The sequence below is a fragment of the Nuphar pumila genome, chromosome 4 (assembly GCF_984573655.1).
Source record: "Nuphar pumila chromosome 4, dmNupPumi1.hap1.1, whole genome shotgun sequence".
Taxonomy (NCBI): Eukaryota; Viridiplantae; Streptophyta; class Magnoliopsida; order Nymphaeales; family Nymphaeaceae; genus Nuphar; species Nuphar pumila.
Window position 1 is genome coordinate 18,921,410 of NC_143252.1, and position 22,901 is coordinate 18,944,310.

A 22,901-nucleotide genomic window follows, 5' to 3' on the forward strand; every position below is an offset into this window, starting at 1 on the left:
AAGTTCACGAGCATACTTAGATTGATTGATGAAAACTCCATCCTTGATTTGCTTGATATGCAGTCCAAGAAAGTAGGTGAGTTCTCCCATCATGCTCATTTCAAATTCTTTCTGCATGGACTTAGAAAAATCTTCACAAAGAGTGCTGTTAGAAGATCCAAAGATGATGTCGTCGACATATATTTGAACAATTAGGGTATGATTATTCACTACTTTAACAAATAATGTAGAATCTGCTTTGCCAACAGAAAAACCAGTTTTTAATAAAAAGGTTTTAAGCCTATCATACCAAGCACGAGGTGCTTGTTTTAAACCATATAAAGCACGTTTGAGTTTAAAAACATGATCTGGGTATTGTTCATTTTCAAATCCTGGAGGTTGTTTTACATAAACTTCTTCATTTATAAAACCATTTAAGAAAGCACTTTTAACATCCATTTGATATAATTTGAAATCCATATAGCTTGCATATGCTAAGAGCATTCTAATAGATTCAAGTCTAGCAACAGGAGCAAATGTTTCATCAAAATCAATACCTTCCTCCTGGTTGTATCTTTGAGCTACTAGTCTGGCCTTGTTTCTTATAACATTACCTGTTTCGTCTAGCTTGTTTCTGAAGATCCATCTTGTCCCAATGATTGGATGATCCTTTGGTCTAGGTACAAGATCCCAAACATCATTTCTTTGGAATTGATTCAGTTCTTCAGTCATGGCTAGCATCCAAAACTCATCAATGATGGCTTCATCAATCTTCTTTGGTTCAAGTTGAGAAATGAATGCCATGTTTGCAATCCGTTCTAGCTGAGCTCTAGTTTGAACCCCCTTTGTTAGTTCTCCCAAAATCTGCTTTTGAGGATGATCTTTGATATCGATAAAGGTTCTTTGATGATCATCTTCATTAGACTTAGCTGTGTTATCTAAAAATAAATTTGTACTTTCAACATCATCATCATTAGTTTGTATATGAACAGATTGACCAATAGATTCACAAAAACTAACATGCATAGATTCTTCAATAGTATTATGACTTTTATTGAAAACTCTGTATGCTTTACTATGACTTGAATATCCTAAGAATATGCCTTCAACAGATTTAGCATCAAACTTATCCAGGCTATCTTTTGTGTTTAGGATAAAGCATTTACATCCAAAGACTTTGAAATAGTCTATTCTTGGAGTTCTGTCATAGAATAGTTCATAGGGAGTTTTGTTTAATAAGGGTCTAATGAGAACTCTATTTGTTATGTAGCATGCAGTATTAACAGCTTCTGCCCAAAAAGATTTAGCAAGATTATTGAGTTGGAGCATAGTCCTGGCAGATTCCTGAAGGGTTCTATTCTTTCTTTCTACTACACCATTTTGAGGTGCAGCTCTAGGAAAGGCAAAGTTATGAGAAATACCATGCAAGTTACAAAAATTTTCAAAAAGTTCATTTTCAAATTCTCCTCCATGGTCACTACGGATTTTAACAATAGAACAAGATTTTTCGTTTTGTAATTTTTTACATAAGATTTCAAATTGACAAAACGTGTCACTTTTGTTTTTCAAAAATATTACCCAAGTAAATCTTGAGTAGTCATCTACAATAACAAAAACGTATTTATTGTGATTATGACTAGCTACTCTAGAAGGACCAAAGAGATCCAGGTGGAGAAGCTCTAAAGGTCTTTTACTTGAAATGATATTTTTTGATTTGAAAGATGATTTTGATAATTTTCCTAATTTACATGCATCACAGAAGTAATCCTTTTTAAAAGAAATTTTGGGTAACCCACGTACTAACTTATTTTTAGCTAATTTAGACATGTATTTAGAATTTACATGACCCATTCTTAAGTGCCATAAATGTTGAGAGTCATTATTAGCTATAAGACAATGTTCTGTGATGTTTTCTAGGTATAGTTCATATATATTATTCTTTCTTATACCTTTTAAGATGATGTTTTCATTGGTGTCTGCTATGAGGCATGCATCATGATTAAAGCTAACATTATAACCTGTGTCACACATTTGACTGATACTTAGTAGGTTATGTTTTAAGCCTTTAACAAGGAGAACGTCTTTGATAAGAGGTTTATCTATGTTACCAATATTTCCAATACCAATTATCAAACCTTTGTTGTTATCTCCAAAGGTGACGGTTCCTCCTTCTTTATGATGAAGAACAGCAAAAAGGTCTGGATGTCCTGTCATGTGCTTTGAGCATCCACTATCTAGTATCCATCTGTTCTTCTTCTTTGGAGCCTGCAAAACATTAAGTAAATCTCCTTTTTGGTACCCAATCGGGTCCTTTTTTGTTAGACTTTGGAACCCATATCCATTTGGATTTGGGTTTGTCTATATCTTTAGAGGAGTTAAAAAGATTATCATTATAATACTCCTTATTTGGTTCAGATGAACTTTTCACGAACGTGGTCTTTTGATTCATACAAGAAGGCTTTTTGAAATGAGAGTAGCCAATATCATTCTTGTAAAAAGAGACCTTCTGAGAGGATAAGAGTTTATCCAAGTTCTCTTTACCTTTAGTAAACTTGAAAACCGTTTTCATGAGGTTCTCAGTTTTACTTTTTAGCTCTGAAATTTCTACTTGAAGATTTTTAGTTTTGGAGCTAGTAGAAGAAATTTCAGACATAAGCATAAGATTTTCCTTTTTCAACTCAGAATTTTCACTGCTGAGTTTTTCATTCTCTTGGGAAAGCTTTAAATTTTCAGATTTTAAATCTTTATTTTTGAAACTCAATTTTCTAGATTCTTCAAATAGTTCTTGAAAAGCATCTAAAAGTTCTTCAAAGGAAAAATCAAAGATTTCACTTACCGAACTTCCGTTTGCCATGAAGCACATATTTGCAGTTTCGGCTTCATCATCACTTGACTCTTCACTAGTGGATGGTTCTGAATCATCCCATTGAGCATGCAGAGCCTTTTTCTTGAAGAACCTCTTCTTTGGTTCCTCAGTCTTGGACTTTCTTTTGAGAAGGGAACAGTCACGTTTTAAGTGACCTGGCTTATTACACTGAAAGCACATGGGATCTTCTTTAGGATCTTTTCTTTTCTTGTGCCTGTTTGGAAGCTGGTTCCTTCTCATGAAGCGCTGGAATTTTCTGGTAAGTAGCGCAATTTCTGATTCTTTATCTGAGTCTTCATTCTCAGATAGGGCTGGGAAAGCTAGAGTTTTCTTTACTGGTTGCTCTTCTTCCCTTCTTTCTTTCATGTGGACTTCATAGGCCATAAGATTGCCTATTAAGTCGTCCAAAGTAAGCTTAGATAAATCTTGAGCTTCTTCAATAGCAGTAGTCTTTTTCTCCCAATCAGTTGTGAGAGATCTCAAGATTTTCTTCACCTTTTCAGTCTGTGAATATGTTACACCCAGAGATTTCAGATCGTTGGTGATGTTGGTGAATCTGGTAAACATCTCTGTGATGGGTTCATCTTTGTTCATTTTGAACAACTCATATTTTCTAACAAGAGATGAAATTTTGGCTTTTTTCACTTTGTTGGTTCCTTCATGAATAACTTTCAAAGAATGTCAAATATCATATGCAAATTCACATATAGATATTCTATTGAATTCGTTTTGATCAATGGCACAATATAAGGCATTCATAGCCTTTGCATTTAGGTTTGCCATTTTCTTTTCTTCATCAGACCATAAGCTATAGTCTGCGGATGGAGATGTGTATGGATGCTCAACAATTTTCCATACAGCAAAATCTATGGATTTGAGAAATATAGCCATTCTGCACTTCCAGTATCCATAGTTGGAGCCACTGAAGAAAGGAGGACGAGATGCGTGTTAACCTTCAATATCACGAGCATAGGAAGTAGATGCCATTTGTGTTGGAAGACTTGTTACGTCGAAACCAACAAACTTGCTCTGATACCAAATGAAATTCCACTAGAGGGGGGGTGAATAGTGAAATATAATAATGATCGATAAAATAAAATAATTAAGCAATAAGGCACAACACATAAAACACAGAATTTATACTGGTTCGGTCAGTATCCAGACCTACATCCAGTCCCCAAGCAAACCACTTGAGCTTTCCACTATAACATCTGAGTCACCGGATAAATAGTACAACACCCTCTTTCTCAGAGGTCTTCTTCTCTCAACAGAGAAGGGGCACACCCTCTTTCCCAGAGGTCTTCTTCTCTCAACAGAGAAGGACAACACCCTCTTTCACAGAGGTCTTCTTCTCTCAACAGAGAAGGGCAACACCCTCTTTCACAGAGGTCTACTTCTTTCAACAAAGAAGGAATACAGTGAATAACAGAGTTACAATACTTCCTATAGAACCTTCACCGGATAAATAGTACAACACCCTTTTTCTCAGAGGTCTTCTTCTCTCAACAGAGAAGGGGCACACCCTCTTCCCCAGAGGTCTTCTTCTCTCAACAGAGAAGGACAACACCCTCTTTCACAGAGGTCTTCTTCTCTCAACAGAGAAGGGCAACACCCTCTTTCACAGAGGTCTACTTCTTTCAACAAAGAAGGAATACAGTGAATAACAGAGTTACAATACTTTCTATAGAACCTTCAGAATGATATGAATGCACGAATGAAGGATTCTCAGAATGTTTTGTTTGTCACTCAGAGGATATTCTTTGTCAAAGAGCTGGACTTGACTTTTTCTCTTTTCTTTCTTTTCTTTTTCTCTTTCTTTTTCAATGCTCTCTTTTCAAATATCGAATAGGAATTTTTCTCTTTGTAAGCTCACACGTCTATTCCATTCCATTGTTTGAATAGTTTATTTGAGTGTGTTTATATAGCTTTTAAAAAGTAGTCGTTACATTTTGGAATTGTAACTTTTTCAAATGTGAAATGTTATGTCATTTCAAAAATATCTTTTAGAGAAGTTCGAGAATGCCTTTTTCCATAAAAGTGAAATAGAGGGTACACTAGTCGTTGTAATATTTTAGGTAATACATATTTTATGTAAAAAGTCTATTTCTTATAATAGTACATTGAACGTTGGGTTGTAGTTTTGTCTTTATTCTAATTAATGATTTGATGTACATTAGTACTTCTTTGCTTTAAATGAGTGTAAGTACTATGAGTGCTTTGAGATATTTATTTGTACATAGTCATGTCAAGTGTTTTCTTTATGTTGTGTTTTTCAAAGTCTCCAGAGAGAATGAGGACCAAAAGAAGGTCGACATTCTTTGAGAAGGACATTAACAAGGATTTGTTATAGGAGGTATTTAATGCTTTGTAAAGAGAATGATGACTTCAAGTAAGTCGACATTCTATGGTTATAAAAAAGGTAACTAGAGTCCTTTCAAAAACATATTTTATTTGTTTTTCTTTTGTGTAGCCGATTTGTGTTTTTGTCTTAAGAAGGTAACTAAAGTCTTTTCAAAAACATATTTTATTTGTTTTTCTTTTGTATAGCCGATTTATGTTTTTGTCTCCTTGTTATATTAAAAAACATTTCTTTAAAAAAGTCTTTTCAAAAACATATTTTATTTATTTTTCTTTTGTAGCCGATTTTATGTTTTTGTCTTTTTCCTACATTTTTTTTTCATGTTGTCTTGTATATAGTGTAAGGTACAATTATTACATGACAAAATGTTTTTTTCATAAAAGGTTGTAAGAAGGTACAATTATTACATGACAAAATGTCTTTTTCATAAAAGGTTGTAAGAAGGTACAATTATTAGTTTTCAAAAAGGACCTTTTTGAAACTATCGTATACTTTTATGATATAGTGTTTATGAATGAGTATGTAATATGCAATATGCAAGTTCCTGAAGGTTCTGTTACATATGACTCTAAAGAAGAAAGAAGTCTTCATCTTGAGGTAGCCGATCTCTTCATTTGAACTTTAGGAATGCATGGCTCATCAAGCTTTTTGTTCAAGGAGTATGATTGCACCATATTTGTACTTGAACAGGAAGTCTCCATCCTTATTGGGTGAGATATCCTTGCATCAAATACTCATTAGATTCATGGCAAAACATATTCAGTCATAATATAACATTTTTCAAGAGGACATATTATTATATCATATAAAATCAAATGAGACAGTGTATCATATTATGTGACATCAAAACAGAGTTTCTCAACAACATCAATGAAAGCTGATGATGAGTCTTATCATGTATATGCATTTGTTTATAAATGAATTATGTATATAACAGAGAATGAAGTTTGATTCTTATTTTTTGAGTGGAATGAATTATTTATATAATAGGTGATTGATTTATTTGTGTTGTGTAAGTAACAGGTAATTAATTTGTTTATAAAAGTAAATTGTGTATATAACAAGGAATAAAGTAGTTTGATCTTGTTTTTTGTTTGATATTTGTTGGGAATGTAATAGGTGATTGATTTGTTTATAAGAATCAATTGTGTATTATATGCATATAACAGGGAATGAACATGAGTTTCGCAAGATACAAAAGAATTTTAGTTTATTTTTTAAAATTAGAAAAAAATTGCATGGTACATGCAAAAATTTATGAAATATTGCAAAATTCCTTTTTTATTGTGAAATATCTTACTCGCTTCCAACATTCACATAAGATTCATCGAAAAAAGTGAGACCAAAATTCAAGGTTTGTGAAAATAGGGCATCTGAATGCAAAAAGGGGTTGATAAATGATGCATCATTCTTTCATAAAATGAAGTTACTCATGCATTGCATTCATTCCATTTGTTTACAAAATAAAGATTCTCATACATTGTATTCATTTTATTCTTTCATAAAGCAAAGTCGCTCATACATTGTATTCATTTCATTCTTTCATAAAATTAAGTCGCTTGTATATTGCATTCATTCCATTATTTCACAAGAATGGTTCTTCTCACTCTTTGATACGGAGAAATCAGAGTATGTGCAGAGATACCTCCATCTCTTGGGCCTCAAGAATGTTGTATATCACCACATCTTTGATGGAGAGAAAACACTACACTATATGGTGTACTCTTGATTTTTTTTATTCCATCCATACCATGTGATCGAATGTTAACTATGAGATACGTCGACTTTGTATTGGGAGAGAAAACACATCTATCCAGTTATCACAATTCATTAGAGCAGAGGCCCCCATAATCATTCTCGTTCTTTATGATGAGAATGGGTTATGGATTTCATTTTCAATGTCACTCATACTATAAGATGCCCTTACCGAAAAAACTCACCATCGATGATTTTCTATCGATGATGCAATGTCGATCTTCTTACCGTCGATGCTTGGACTTAAAAAATAGCTATAAGTTCTCACTTGTTGGAGACCATCAAAAACCTATATTTTGTGAAACTCTAGCTTTGCTTTTATACTATGCTCATATAAGATTTCACAAGAAAAAGAATTTCACAATACCTCATGCAATACTCGTCCTCAATTTCACAATTATTGGACTTTCACAAATTTTATGATTTTCACCGGTGATGGCACAAATTCATCGAGTTTCACAAATTGTTTGGAATTTTGCTATCTTTTTGAAAAAATGGAACCTCATATGTGATTTTGTTGATAAGTTCCATGAGTGTATTATTTTAGCATCATGACATGCGAAAATCGAAAACTCATACCTACAAAGGGTAAAAACATCAAGAAAAATGAGGAACCTATGATATTGACCATTCAATGGATTTGGTAAATTGTGAGGCATTTTTTAAAACACATCATTTTTTCCATACAGTACGATCATTTTTTGAGAAAAAAAAGAGAAAACTATCGATTCTACTAAACGTCCATTAGAGCATAATGGTGAATTCTCACGGTCATACTTATAAAAGGTGTGGATGGTGAGAGTAAATTCAGATGCATGATTTAAGCAATGAATACCAACAAAATCAATCCCAGATGCTACATTGGCTTCACAGTTTTGACAAGATGAATTAACACAATATGCAAATACCTAAAATACGCAGCATCTATACTAGTTTCCCCTTGTTTCTTGTTTCACTTTGGTCTGATTAATGCATCACGCTATCGTGATATATCCTAAGGATAGAGTCATAGAGGCTGATGCAATTACATTAAACACTTTTTGTTCCTTCATATTTGATTATGTGGTAGTTTCTTGAGGTGAGACTTCTTCTTTTATACTTTTTCTTGTTGGATGAACTGCATTGTTGATGTTCATTGAAAAATAAGATGGTTCCTTCTATGCTTGTGGTTCTACGTACCATAGAGATGGGTTATGCAAAAACAAAGTTCAGAAGGCCCAAGAGAACAAAGCAAAGAAAGAAAGATGGAGGTTGAAAGAGATGATTGTTGATTGGCCACTTAGTTAGGGTTGATGGTGGAGACACCATGAAGAGTCATGCTATGGATGATTATGATGCTCAAAAGAACATCACTAATAATTCAAATCTTCATTGTAAGTAGACTATGAACATTACTAATTTAGAGCCTCAGTTTGTGAACTCAAATCAGATTAGTATAAATCTTTATAACATGTAAGTGAGTGATGGTTTGCAAATAGAGGAAGTTGTCTTTGACAACATCAGTTCCTGCATCTTGGGGCTGAGGTGAGGAGATGACCTATTTATCAAATGGATGTTAAGAATGCATTTTTTAATGAAAAAGTGGCTAAAACAATTTATATGGATGCCCCATCTGGTATAACTATTTATAAAAAGAAGACTCTTCATTTAGATAAAACTTTGTATAGTTTTAAACAAGCACCAAAGGCTTGGTATGACCAGTTTAGTTAAGTTATGCTTGATGTTGGATTTCAATCATGTTTAAATGATATAACTTTGTTTGTTAAGATTTCTGATGCAGGTGTTATTATTCTTCTCCTCTACGTGAATAATATGATCATCACTGGAAGGGACAAACAGAGAGTTGAATACATTAAGAAACATCTCAAAACACATTTTGAAATGATTGATTTAGGTTTTTAAAAATATTTTCTTTATATTGAAGTTGCTTATTCTTCTAGAGGGTATCTATTCACTCAATCTAAATTTGCTTTAGATATTATTGTCAGGTCTAAAATTTCAAATGATAAGAAGGATGACACTCTAGAAATTGTTAATATCAAAAATAAGAATTGATGATAGAGAACCGCTTGAGAACCCGACACCATACAAACATCTTATCAGGGCACTATTTTATCTTTCAATTACAAGACCTGGCATAGCAAACACAGTTCACAGAGCGAGCCAGTTTCAGCATGCTCCCACTTCTGTTCATATGGGTGTGTTTTTACACATTATTAAATATGTCAAAAATTTTATTTATCGAAGCCTTTTCTTATCTGCTTATTCATATTTATATTTAATTGCGTATACTGATACTGACTGGGAAGGTGATCCCAATAACCGACATTCAACCACTGAGTTTTGTGTTTTCTTAGGTGACTCACTAATCTTGTGATGATGTAAGAAGCAACAAAATGTTTCTCTCTTATCAACTAAAGCAGAATATCGAGTCATGACTACAATTATTGCTTGACATGAGCATTCTAATTAAAAGAGCATCACGAATGTGCTGTGACAACAAAAGTTTCATCTACATTGTCAGCAACTGGACCTTTTATGAACGAACCAAATATATTGAGATGGACTGCCACTATTCATGAGAGGAATATCTACATGGGACTATCGATCTTTCATATGTTACTTCATAATATCAATAAACAAATTTCTTCACCAAACCTTTCGTTGCTCCTAGATTTCATTTTCTCTTGTATAAACTTTTAGTTATCCAATCGTAAGTTTGAGAGGGAGTGTTAAAAATATAAATATACATATATATAGTTATGTGTAAGTAAGTTAGTAACTAGATTAATCTAGTTTGAATTAGTTTTTATTTTTTGTTGAGATAGAACTAGTCAACACATGTTGACTAGTCAATATTAAAGTTGTTGGAGGATAGATGCGCTCTTTTTTGTATTTTTTCTCACATGTAACACCATAGATGTGATCTATAGGTTTTGTTTAGTAGGAATAGACTTTTGGATCACTAGACTAAAGGCTTTTCGGTGATCCAAAATCAATGGTTATGAACGGCTCATAAAAATAGAATTTTTCATCAAAAAAACATGATTTAAAAGTCGATTTCCACTAAATTGAGTGTGCTAAATACATCTAACGGTTCAGATGTGTCATACAACACTTCAAACTATAAGACCTAACTAAACAGAACAAGAAAAGAGGGTCTAATATATTCAGTTGTTATATATATTTTCATTGAAAAGATATGATCCAAGAGTGGATTCCTACTAATAAATCGAGCATCTAAACACGTCTAATGGTTTAGATCTATTATAAAACACTTAAAACCTATGAGACAGAATGACATATGTTCAGTTTATATATAAGGCCTAACCGAACGAACACATTAATATATATGGAACATATTATATCTTATTTTTCATTCTACCCCATACGTTTTAAGTGTTTTATGATAAATCTGAACCGTTAGATGTGTTGAACATGCTCGATTTAGTAGGAATTGACACTTGAATCATGTTTTTTTTATGAAAAAACATAATTTTATGAGCTGAAAAAGACTGATACCTTCACAGCCATTGATTTTGGATCATTGAAAAAACCTATATACAAATAATATTAAGGCGATCCAAAAGTCAGTTCTCACTTAACAACCTATAGATCATATCTACGGTGTTAAAAGAAAAAATACTTAAAACTGTGATTTTTGAAAGAACCCAACTAGATGTAATGAAAAGGGGAACGCCTCTCTCTCTCTCTCTCTCTCTCTCTATCTATATATATATATATAGGGAGAGAGAGAATATAAAAGAGGAAGAAGAAGAGGGATGCGTGCACTGTCTATGCGTGATCGTATCTATAGAGTCTAAATCTGACCATCGCCGCCTAAGAAGCTTTTTCCTCGGGAATAGAGAAGCTCTCTGATAGCTTTCCTAGCTTAAAAGAGAGAGTAACTCCGAAGTGTAGAGAACGATAACGTACACTGGTACTGGTAGGACTCTCTCCCTCTCTCTTTCTGTGGACAATGGAGCTTGTTCGAGTAACCATTGAAGCTTTTTATTTTTTGGTAAAAATGTGAAGAAAGCGATAATGTGGTTCATTATGTTTGCTGGTCATGCATATCCTTTTATTTGTCTCTGCAGAAAGAGGAAACCGTTTTCTTTGATTTTTTTTCCTTCTTCGAAGAAGAAGAAGAGATTTCTTTTCGTTTCGTATTGAAGGCTTCCTTTACTCGCAAATGATTCTATCATTTTGATGGCGGGTGAAAAAGAAGCAGATGAATGATTTTTTTTTCTCTTTCCAATTTTTGTTTCCTTTTTTTTAATCTTCTTTTTTGTCTCTCCCTCCTTTTGGTTTTGCTGATACCAGATTCTTTTTAGGATCGACGTTTGCTAAATTTTTAGAGGTCCTTGAGGAAATACATGGGGCTTTAAATGCACCCATGTTTTGGAAAAGAACGAGGGTGGTTGGCGACGACTGTCGGAAGGAAGAGGCTGGCTTGCTCGCTCGCTGTGTGAGTCATATTGGAAAAAACTCTTCCCGCTCCAGGAATCTTTTTATTTTAAGGCTCACAGTTTCTCATGCTACAATTAAAAAATGGCCAACCTCTCCTCTTGGTTCCCGTTTCTAGCTTAGTTTCTGAATCATCAGTGGGATTTGGTAAATATGGTAGTTCCGTAAATTAGGGATGTTTGTTTGCCTGTTTATTCCAGCGGGCGCATTGATGAGTGGGGTGGTGGAAGTACCGAACACAGTAAAAGGGGCTCCTTTTTTCACCGTGGTTGTGCAGGAATCTGGGGTTGATTTCTGTGTGGGGATACGTGTCCTGTGCCCTTATTTATTATAGCACAGTCGCCATTTATTTCCTTCATGTGCCCTCTCTCTCTCTCTCTCTCTCTCTCGCACACGCACAACGCGCTCACACTTGCCTCCTGTGTCTGCCTTCTAAGCTCTCTGACCTTTTGTTTCTTCTTCTCTGTGCTTCCTCTCTGTTCAGTGTGATCTCGTACCTCTTGAGGAGAGAGCTTGCTCTCCGGGAAGCTCAAAGGGTAGAGGGCAACGACGGCCGGAGATATGCAGGCTCCGAAAACAAGGTGAGGACGCCTACAGCTGCTCCTTTTTTTGTAGCCATGGGATTCTGTTGCTTCTAGATAAAATTTGGTCTTCGTGGTTTTGTTTTTTTAGCTCAACGTGAAATGACAGCGCTACCCCCTTGAAATGGTGAAGCTGCTGCATTCTGCAATTGTGGTTTTACCGAGGGGGAGAAAAGAAAAAAAATTGCAATGTTTTTGTTCGTTGCTTGAAGGGGGACCTCTAGAAGGTCTGGGGGATCTCCTGTCTGTGCTGTGAAGTTCACTATTATCGTTTTCACTACCACCAACTTTTGTAGGATGGTGTAGGAAAAGATGGTGTTTAATGCTTTCTTTTTCTTGCTATATTTCATTCAAGTTGTACCTTCCTTTTTCTGTTTTTTTTTTCCATCTTTTTCTCTTGGCCACCCTCTTGGCATTTGTGAGGCATGTTAGACAAAAAATCGGAGTTTTCTTTTTTACACCCCGTTTATGTTTTCTACTCTTACTTTTTGACGGGTTACTGTTTCTCTCTGCTTACATGTAGGCCCTTTCATAATTTTGTCATCCATGTTCGTGGTAAATTTCATGCCAAGAAATGTTACTTTTTTTATTACCATTAGTGTTGAATCGCTCATTTCTACTTTGGCTTCTTGCCATTTCTCTCTCTTCGGCGCGTGACGATTTCCTCAATGTGGAATCTTAGTTTGTATTGCAGTTGCTATGTGATGTCGCCCTGTCCTTGAGTAAATTAATTTACTGTGCACACCCCAAGGGGCGTAGAATACTGCAGAAATTCCCCTTTGAGTTTGTTATCAGGAATGCATTACCATTAACTAGCATGACATTGGGACCATCCTGCACCAATTTCTCAGGTTCTGCCAACCGCATTCACTAAACTTCTTGCTCTGGTGAGGCCGTTCTCATCGCTTCGTTAATTCATACTAGTTTTTTTTTTACCAAAAACGTCTCTACCTTTTCTCCATGGCTACTGTTTCATCATCAACCGTCTTTTCAAAGGTGGTTAGGTCTGGCGTTTGGAACTGCCTTTCTTTTCAAGTTGGTGTAGGCATCTTCCTCTGGTCATATTTCCCCGGTAGTGCCTCTAAGGGTAGATTGTGAAAACTATAGTGCATTGATGATTCACCCTCCTGACACAGGACACATACTCTGCTAGTGGTGTAACCGTACCTGCAGAGCTCTAGGGGGCCACATTTGCAGCATGTGTAGGGCCACTGGCTAATACACATGAGCAATGCCAATTTTTGAACTGCCTAAAGCGTATAGCGTGGGCATCCTCTTGACAGATGGACAGCTTTCTCCTTGTGCAATTCGTGAGTGCTCACTTGCTATAAGTCACCAACTTCAGGCCCCTTCTGTGGTTCTGTGTACGTTTGTCTGCAGCACCAATATGGGTGGGGGGTGGGGGCGGGGTTGCCACTCTCAGCTAATTGCGCCAACCATGTATGGGACCATTTTTGTGCTTCCTATTTTATTAAAGCCACATGGTTAATGTCGCTCAGCTTATGTATATTTTTCTAATCTATATTTTACTAGCAGCACATGGCCCATTATGCGTATTCGAATCATTTATAGTGTATAGGTGAAATTTACCCGTTTCTTGTGTAGTTGAGAGCAACAAACTAGGGGTCAAGAGGTCATTTAGGGGAACTGTAGCTTTTGGAAGTCCAACACTGTAGTCAGCTGTTTTTAACTTATGCTAAAGGGCCATTGCATTGGATACTTTCTGTCGTAGCATATCATAATTTTCTATTTACATTTGCATCTTGACCTATACTTGCTGTAATTCATGAACTTGAAAGATAGGATATACTGGTGCGTGGTTGTTTAATGCTTATGGATTTTCTGTTTGGAAAGGTTTACTGCATCTCACTAATTTATTTGCAGGTTGTGACATTTTTTTATTGTGTTTGTTATCCAACCAAATTATCATATCTCTCTCCTGCTCTAGATACTAGAAACTTCATCACCATCACCATCACCATCACCATCACCATCATCACTGAGGTTTTTTCCAGTGCATTTGACGAGCTGCTTCGGATACTTTGTCTTCATTTTGTAGATGAAGTAAGCTCAAATAAAAGTTTTAAATAAACATTGTTGCTTGCTGATGGTTCCTTAATCAAATAACTATATATTCTCGAACAATTTCAAGAGGACCATTCATTTGTGTTTGATTTTACCATGTTTGCTGGATTGTTGTGCTTGTAATTACAGAAAGTGCAGACTTTTTGTATATCTAAATTATCTAAGCTATCACTGTGTGGTACATGAAGGAAAAAAACCTAAGAAATTTGTTTTCAGAACGTCTGTTCAGTGACTCCATTTTTTCCTCTCTTTTGTTTGATATCTTTATTATCATATTGTTGGTTTTGTTAGTAGATTCTGACACTTCCAACTGTGAAAGCAGGAATAGTCCTTCAGAAATGGCTCAAAAGTCATCAACAGCCACTCCTCGAATTGCTCGTCAACTTAAAGTTGCTGGTGATGCAGAGTCGGCCTGTTCAAATTCAACAACCAGGACGCCTACTGATAGGAGCCCAAAAGTCACTGAACGGAGGTCTCCCAGAAGTCCCATGTCTGAGGTATTGAGCCGTTTTCTTTTCAGTTGTTATGAACTGCGTTACTGGCAGATTTTCCAGAAGGAACATGAACCGTGTGGCTTTCATGACATTGGGGATGATGATAGTTCTTACTTCGTGCTCTTACTGCGGACTTCTAAAGCTAGTGTTGAATAAAAATTTCGACACATTTTCTGCATAACTTACACTCGGGCTGGTAAACACACTGAATGATCTGAACAGAGGGTGTACAAGCTTGGCTCATTCTTGTGACATCCCAGCCAAACTGAGCTTTAGCTCATGGTGAGCCTGAGTTCAACAAGCCGAGTTCAACTTGACCCATTTACAACAAAGAAACTTTTTTCAAAATTGGAAATATTAGAATTTGGACTCAACCTTCTGTGTCAAGATCAAACTGGCTAATTTTCATAATAATTACATTGTTTCAAAGTTGTAAGCAATAGGATTTGAACTCTAAGTTTCTTGCTTGCAAGCCAAAGCTGTGAAACACTGCAACCGTATGCACTCTATGATTATATATATATATATATATTCAAGATATATTTATTACTAGTTAATGAGCCTACACGAGCCAAGCCAAGCACCCCTTGTTTGCATTCAGCTTGCCGAGCCTATTTCATGAGTCCGAATGAGATCTTTACCATCCAAACACAACCCAAGCCGCAAGTGGCTTTGCTTGTTTCTCAGCCCTATGTACACACTGAACAAATTCTCTGTATTCACATGCTGAGGCAGAAATTAAAGAGGTGCCATGTATTTTAATGGCCAAATCCTTGAGAACCTGGCTAACCTTGTTGTTCAAGTTAGCAGCTTATGTCAAGTTCCACTCCTTCTGAGTCATGCATCCATGATGTTAGATATTACTGATCTGAGTATTGCTCTGGATATTTTCTTTGTTGGTCTATGATATATTATTTTTGCTGCTTGGTTTGAACTGCAGAAGAAGCGCCCATCCAGAGCTGCTGAACTAGAATCCCAGATTTCCCAGCTACAAGAGGACTTAAAGAAATCAAAGGATCAACTGTCCTCTTCAGAGTCCTCAAAGAAAAAGGTGGTGCAAGAAGCAGAAGAAATTAAGCAGCAGCTTGCTGCCATGGCAGCCAAACTTGACGATTCCCAGCATCAGTTGATTGAGCTCTCTGCCTCTGAAGAAGCACGTGTGCTTGAACTCTGCAAAATTGCACAAGAAAAGGACCGTACTTGGCAGTCTGAACTCAAGACTGTCCAGAATCAGCACTCTGTGGATTCTGCTGCCCTTGCTGCAGCTAATGTTGAAATCCAACAGCTGAAGCATGAGCTTTCTCTTGCTGCTGAGCGCAGTAGACATGCTGAAGATGCACAAGCTGAGATTCACTCTTTGAAGCATGACTTGTCTCAAACACTTGCCCTTGTTAATGATTTGAACGATCAGCTGAAACAATGCCTGGACTCTGAAGTCCAGGCCCATTCACTGGCTAATGAAACCTTGCTGAACTTGAAAACTGCAAATTCAACCATTGAAACTCTGGAATCAGAAGAACTCAAATACAGGGAGTCGCTTAATTCTGTCAGTCTGCAGCTTCAGGAGGCCCAATCCAAGGTGATCTCACTTGAGGAACATGCCTCTAATCTTCAATCTGATCTGATTCAAGTTGGCAACAAGCCTCTCTTTGACCTTGAGTGCCAGCTACATGTGGAGCTTGATGCTGCTAAGCAAGAAGTGGAACAATTGAGATGTGCGGTTGAGGAAACAGAGGCCAGGCTCCACGAAGCAGATATTGAGAGCATGATGAAGATTCAAACTGCCCATGAAGCAGTGGAGACCATGAAAATAGAAAGCAAGAGATGTATGGCTAGGGAGGCAGAAATGATATCAACATTGAAAACAGCAGAATTGGAGTTGGATAAGTTACGGTTAGAAGTATCTGATCTGAAAGCAAATTTGATGGACAAGGAAACGGAACTGCAGAGCATCATGGAGGAAAATGAAGGATTGAAAGCAGATACCAAAAAGAGAGAGCAAGAAGAAGAAAGTGCGGTGAATGTTGCAAATGCTCTGGCTGATACTGAAGTAGCAAAAGCTAGGGAACTTGAAGCACTGTTGAAGTTGGATGTTGCAACAGCTGAGACAGAGAAGAGCAACCGGAAGGCAGCAAGGTTGGCAGAGCAGCTTGAGGTGTCACAAGCATCTAATTCAACAATGGAAGCAGAATTGAAGAGGCTGAGGGTGCAGACAGATCAGTGGAAAAAGGCAGCAGATGCAGCGGCTGCAATTCTAGCCACCACACATAATGGGAAGACCGTGGAGAGGACCGGGTCAATGGATTCATCTGTCTATTCAAATATAAGGGTGGGATCACCATTTTATGAAGACATGGACGAGAACTCACCGAGGAAGAAGAATGCAATGCTGAAGAGATTTGGAGAGTTATGGAAGAAGAAGAGCCAGCATAAGTGATGGTGTGTGTTATAAGATTCCTTGAAACTTCTATTTTTGTCTTCTTTAGAGCAGGGAATTTTGTCAGAACAAAGTTCCAAGTCCCCACTAGTGCGTCCAGCTTTCCTGTTGTCCTAGGAATGAATTGGGTAGATTCTCACTTCAGCTGGAAAATGAATCGCCGATATGGCTTTGTTATATGCAGATTGTCTACTATATCCTGCATTTTACTACAGCCTGATTGTCTCCTTAAAGTGTTCAAACATGAGCCTAGTCCCTGTCAAATTGTGAATCGATCTCTTGTTCATAACATACGTTTGGCTGATGTATTGCTCTCTTTTGCAGGCACTTTATGCTCTTCTTGAAGGGGGTGGTGTGTGTATGCACGCAGGTAATGTATCTGTTGCGCTAGTATGCTGTTTGTGGATAAGAATCCATGTTCCGAGGGGGATAGAACACTTTTTTGTATCTTCAGATATATGTGGATGCGGGCATATTGGTTGCTATGGATGAATACTAATTAATCATGTTCCCTTTACTTTTGGTTTTTAAATTGTTCTGGACACTGCAGCTTGTTCGGGTGCATCATGCATGATGAATACGTACTTCACTGTGTACACAAATCTTCAACTCTTCCTAAACTCTTGCAACTAAGCTGTGATACAATTTATATATGCATCCGGTGTGTACCGCTTCCCTTGGGTGGTGGGTGGTATTCCTCACAATTTTCAGCCTTTCTGTAGAAGAGGGCCATTGGCCTGCCTGCGTTATGTGTTTCGTTTGTTCTCTAATTCTGCAACAGGTCGGATTCAATGGTTTAGACTGACGCATCGATTCATGTTTGTCTGGAGGTTGCTTGCTTATAGGGTGATACAATAATGAGAGTTTGATACTGATGGCGACCATTCTATTTCAGAGTCACTGTATCGGCTGAGGCATTTGTTGCAGTAACCCTATGAATCTAATCCATCGTTTTGGAAGGCCAGATGGTTGGTTGTATGATAGATCTGAACCGTTAGATGTGTTTATCATGATCTATTTAGTGAGAATTGACTCTTGATCATGTTTTTTCAATGAAAACCCATGATTTTATGAACCAGGTAAGTAGCCATTTGATTTTGGATCACCAGAGAAAAACCTATATACAATACAAGTCTGATTCTGGCTATCCAAACTGGTAATACTTCTACTGACTTAGGGGTAAATTAGTCAATTGAGACATTTCCCCGGCTTCCGCTGTCTCGAGCGGAGCGTGAAACATCAGTTATTGCGGTAGTGTGTTGTTGGTTCAGGCATCTCATGAATTGACCGTCCTATCCTTGTCATCTTGTGAAAAGACAAGATGAGGGATTGGATGGACGGCGTTAAATCGTTCTTTCATCAGCCTTCCCCACACCCTTTATACTTTTTTTTTCGTAATCCCTACACCCGTTTTGACATCAAAAGCGACGGTGGATCTACGCGAAAGGCAAACAAGAGAAACTCTGGCGTTGAGAAACGGTCCATACTGTCTCCTTCCATATGAAATGTCGAAATCACCCCTGAATCATTCGTTGAGACAACAATGACGAGAGAGACCTGCAGCTTCGGTTCGGGTCAAACAAATATAAGGTTGAAATTGTCCATAAGCGAAACTCTTTAACGGGAACTTTTTTCTTTTTTTTTTCGCAAACGACAAATTTGTCCTTTGACTTTTATGATATCTGAAATTGCCCTTTGTTCTAGCAAGTGATCATGAACGCACGTATCAAAAGCTGTTCCGACATGTCCCAATCATCCATCCCTTAACTTTTACCAAAGGGATCTGATTCGGCAACTCTTTCAAATCTCACGGTATGACCTTTCCCAACCGAGCTTCCACTCATCCTTTGGACAGAGTTTGCCTGTCCAATAAACTCGACCAACTCATCTTTGTTTCAATGAGTACTGGACTACTCTCTTTGTTTATTTATTTCATGCGGTAGAGAGGGAAGCGTTTTTCCTATAAAAGGCATTTTCTTTCGAAAACAACCGGATCACCATGGGCACCGTGTTTTCATGTAGCACTAATAGTGTCAATGGGTCGGGTTTGACCCGAACCCCACTCATATTTCTTTTTTATTTGATTCAGTTTTACCTATACCAACCCCTTTCAGAGCTTCATACGAAGGAAATGTGCAATGGAGACTCTCTCTCTCTCTCTCTCTCTCTCGATAGTGCTTCAGTTTTCTATGATCTCTGGTACTATTTTAGATTTCATCTTTTTCTATGATCTCTCTCTCCATCGATGTCAGATCCAATAAATCTTTAATTTATCATGTACTTCAGCTTTTCCACCCCTTTTGACGTGTTTCATGTTATAGAACCTGATAAATTAAAGATTCACCCTGCCCACCTCTTTTATGTAGTCATTCAAAGTTTATCTTTGAAAATAATTTCAATGTGCACAGGTTTTGCACTGCTTTCTTTATTCTGGAAGATAATAAAATTGCACATAGCTGTAATTGTTGGTAATCGTTTATGTGTTCTCGGTTCCATTCCTTTGACAGTCTTCTTGTGAGATCATTCATTTTGTGGTGGGTCACGCTATTCTATTTTATTACTCTCTTTAGCTATATCCACGCGTAACATGTAAATGGCCCACATCTTTTTCAGATTTAGTTAATGCATCTGCAGCATCTGCTGATGTCAGGCTCTATTCAATACCATGCTCAATCCATGTTCTTGTCTCTTTCCCTGTGTTTTAGCTTATTAGTCTGTTGTTTAAGTTTTTTTAGTGATAATTGTGTGTATATATTGGGTATCATGGGATGTTTTTATCTTTTTGGTACTTCATAAAAGTGATTGATGCTTTGTTTCTTTGTTTTTAATGTTATAGCTAGTCGGGCCTGTAAGTGGAGACTCTGTATTGTTTTTTTTTTATTAAAGTGCGATATTGATAGAGGGAGTACGTGGAGACTTTCTGTACTGTTTTGTTTATTATGTTAAGTGCGATATTGTTAGAGGAAGTGTCGTTTTTTAAACATATTATATTATGACTCTTAAGTGGATATTAATATAATCAAATTGTTCTGCCACCCTCACAATTCCTGAAATATAATTGTTGAAGGTACCTTATTCATTATTCATAAAGTAGAATTTACATTTAGTGGTTATGCAACTTGTGCTCTGTAAATATAGTATGCAACTTGTGCTCTGTAAGTATAGAGCTTTTCTATCCAGTGGTGTATGTTCTTTTTATATTTTTGCTACGAAGGCTTTGATGAGAAACCGAAAATAGTAACTATCAAATTGTAGGACGGCTGAAACAATTCAGTGAACTTGTTAACGTCTGATGATTCACAAGACACAAACACGCACATATTTCGTGCATGCACTCATGATCGCAGACATGTTTGAAGCCTTATATCTCTAGGCTTTCTTCCGTTGGTTCGAGAATCATGGTAGACTGGTGCGTCTTATGTTCATTTTCAGTTTCTTATCAACAACTTGCCTGATGCTGTGAATTTGCTGCAGTATGTCAGAAACCTGGAATGAATGTGTACGCAAGAACCGGTATGTGATTCTGCCGAAGGATTTCAAAAAGGGTTATAGAACAAACGTAGGCCAAAGTTTTCGAGCTTCAAAGAGAGAAAGAGGCAGATGGTTTTGATTGGTGCGGTTAGGATCCTTTTTTAGCTCACTTGTACTAAAATGTTGAGTAAATATTTATGGAATGGAATACTCTACCAGTGAACAACAATTCAGCTATATTTGTCATTGGCTGTTTCACAATATTATTTTCAATTATTTGTTAGATCTCTGGTGCTGCACGTTTGTGTTGGAACAATTGGTGACCAAAATCAGGATTTAGGAAAATTGAGATCCCAAGCCTAGAGGCACGTTCTTAAGATCGCTATCTTTAGAACTTCAATCTTCCCACTTCAGAAATTCCGAAGATGCAAAAATGATTTGTTACAACTAAGTTCCCAGAATACAATTAGGCTTGAACCTAAAGAAAGTCACTCCTTCACAAGAATAGAAAGAGAACAAAAGAATAGAAAGAGAAAGCTTAAGAATCAAAAAATCTAATAATCCAAAAGATAAAAAATAAAGAAATTTATAGACTTTAAAAAGGCCAAGATGTTTTTGTGATAAATGAAATTAAAGGTCATAAATTCAATGATTTAAAAATTAGACAAAAATGACCCTAAACAGTCACTCACCTTTGACTAACGATCAAGGACTTCCAAAACCATCCAACAGTCATAATGCCACATAAACGTTATATAAATGCCTTTTTAAAGTCTTTCAAAATGATAAACCATTTGAAAAACAGAAAGTCAAAAAATGACTTGGTTAAAGCGAACCTCAACACCTCACATGCCCCTCGCATTGCTGCGAGCGTACGAAGTACAAAGTGCGCCATCAAAATGTTACATTGTGTTTCAAGCGGACTTACCTTGAACTTAACTCCTTATATTGTTAGATGAGTTTTCAATCACACATACATTTTCAAAAGTTCAATTGTGTGGATTTCAAGTTGGCACATTTAGAGCCTCTTGTGCTTGCCTGGATTCATGAGTGCTCTAGAGAATTGTCAATTCTAATAAGTTGCTCACACTTCTACACTCACATAGGTGAGTTTGTGTAAGTGTTCTGTAACACACACCCTAGCCTTAAGGCCTACAAACTCATTAATAGTTATTAGCTCAACCTTCACATTAGTTACAACTCATGAGCATACATCAGTAATGGTTTCACATAAATATACGCAATACATGTCATTCATCAATTCATTTTTCATTAAACCTAGACATGTGGGATCTCCAGCACTCTAGGTTGGGTATCCTTAGACAATGACTTAATTGGCTTAATTCTCATTCTCCTCGATGTTTTACTAATGACATCTCTCGAAAGGCCTTTCCTAAATGAGTCTGGCAAGTTTTGACATGACTTCACATATTTTAATGATATAATATTAACATCAATCATTTGTTTTATAAAATTGTGTCTTAAACTAATCTATCTAAACTTTTCATTATATTTCATATTATATATTTTACATATAGCTGATTGACTATCACAAAACATTGAAATAGCAAGTATGGGTTTCTCACCTAGTGAAATATTTACTAACATATTCTTATGTCATTCAGCTTCTCTACAAGCAGATGCTAAAGCAATAAACTCATATTTCATTATAGAATGAGTTATACATGTTTATTTATTAGACCCCCATACAACTGCCCCTCCACCAAGGGTAAAAACCCAATCACTCGTAGATTTGAAATCTTCAAATTTAGTGTTCCAACTTGCATCATTATATCCTTCAATAATAGCAAAAAACTTTGTATAATAGATTCTATAGTCTAAAGTATGCTTAAAATATCTAAGAATTATGTTCACAACATTCTAATGTTGATATCCAGGATTATTAGTATATCTATACAACTTGCTCGTTGCATAGACTATATCAAGCCTTGTGCAATTCATTGCATACATAAGATTACCTACAACACTGACATATTTTAATTGTTGAACACTTACACCATTATTAGGAGTCAATTTCATATTTGGATCATATAGAGTGCATGTAGGTGAACAATCAATATATTCGTAATTTTCTCAATATAATGTGATTGACATAATGCAATGCCATTATTATTTGTCATAATTTTGATTCCTAAAATAACATCTGCAACTCCCATATCTTTCATACAAAACATGGAAGATAAAAATCTTTTTGTTTGGTTTACATATTCACTATTAGAACCCAAAATAAATATATCATCAACATATAAACAAATAATAATAATTTATTTATAATCTACTTTATTATAGACACACTTATTAGCATGATGTATTTTGAAATAATTATTTACCAGAGAATTATCAAATTTCTCATGATATTGCTTAGGGGCTTGCTTTAATCTGTATA

At 36.2% G+C, this 22,901-nt stretch overlaps 1 protein-coding gene across 1 annotated transcript; it reads left to right on the forward strand.

The window, feature by feature from the left end:
* Window positions 1-11,601: 11,601 nt before the first annotated feature.
* On the forward strand, window positions 11,602-17,544 carry LOC149839559 (interactor of constitutive active ROPs 3-like). Its single transcript, XM_090004892.1, has 7 exons — window positions 11,602-11,741; window positions 11,911-12,007; window positions 13,892-14,071; window positions 14,222-14,270; window positions 14,387-14,589; window positions 15,527-17,025; window positions 17,348-17,544. The coding sequence occupies exons 1-6, from the start codon at window positions 11,602-11,604 to the stop codon at window positions 17,021-17,023; spliced, it is 2,166 nt and encodes a 721-aa protein (XP_089861018.1). The 3' UTR covers window positions 17,024-17,025; window positions 17,348-17,544.
* The last annotated feature ends 5,357 nt before the right edge of the window (window positions 17,545-22,901 follow it).

Coding starts and splice junctions, on each gene's coding strand:
- LOC149839559 (XM_090004892.1), top strand. CDS start 11,602: ATGTTTGTTTGCCTGTTTATTCCAGCGGGCGCATTGATGAGTGGGGTG. Junction 12,008..13,891: donor ATGCAGGCTCCGAAAACAAG/GTGAGGACGCCT, acceptor ATTTATTTGCAG/GTTGTGACATTTTTTTATTG. Junction 14,590..15,526: donor CCAGAAGTCCCATGTCTGAG/GTATTGAGCCGT, acceptor TTTGAACTGCAG/AAGAAGCGCCCATCCAGAGC.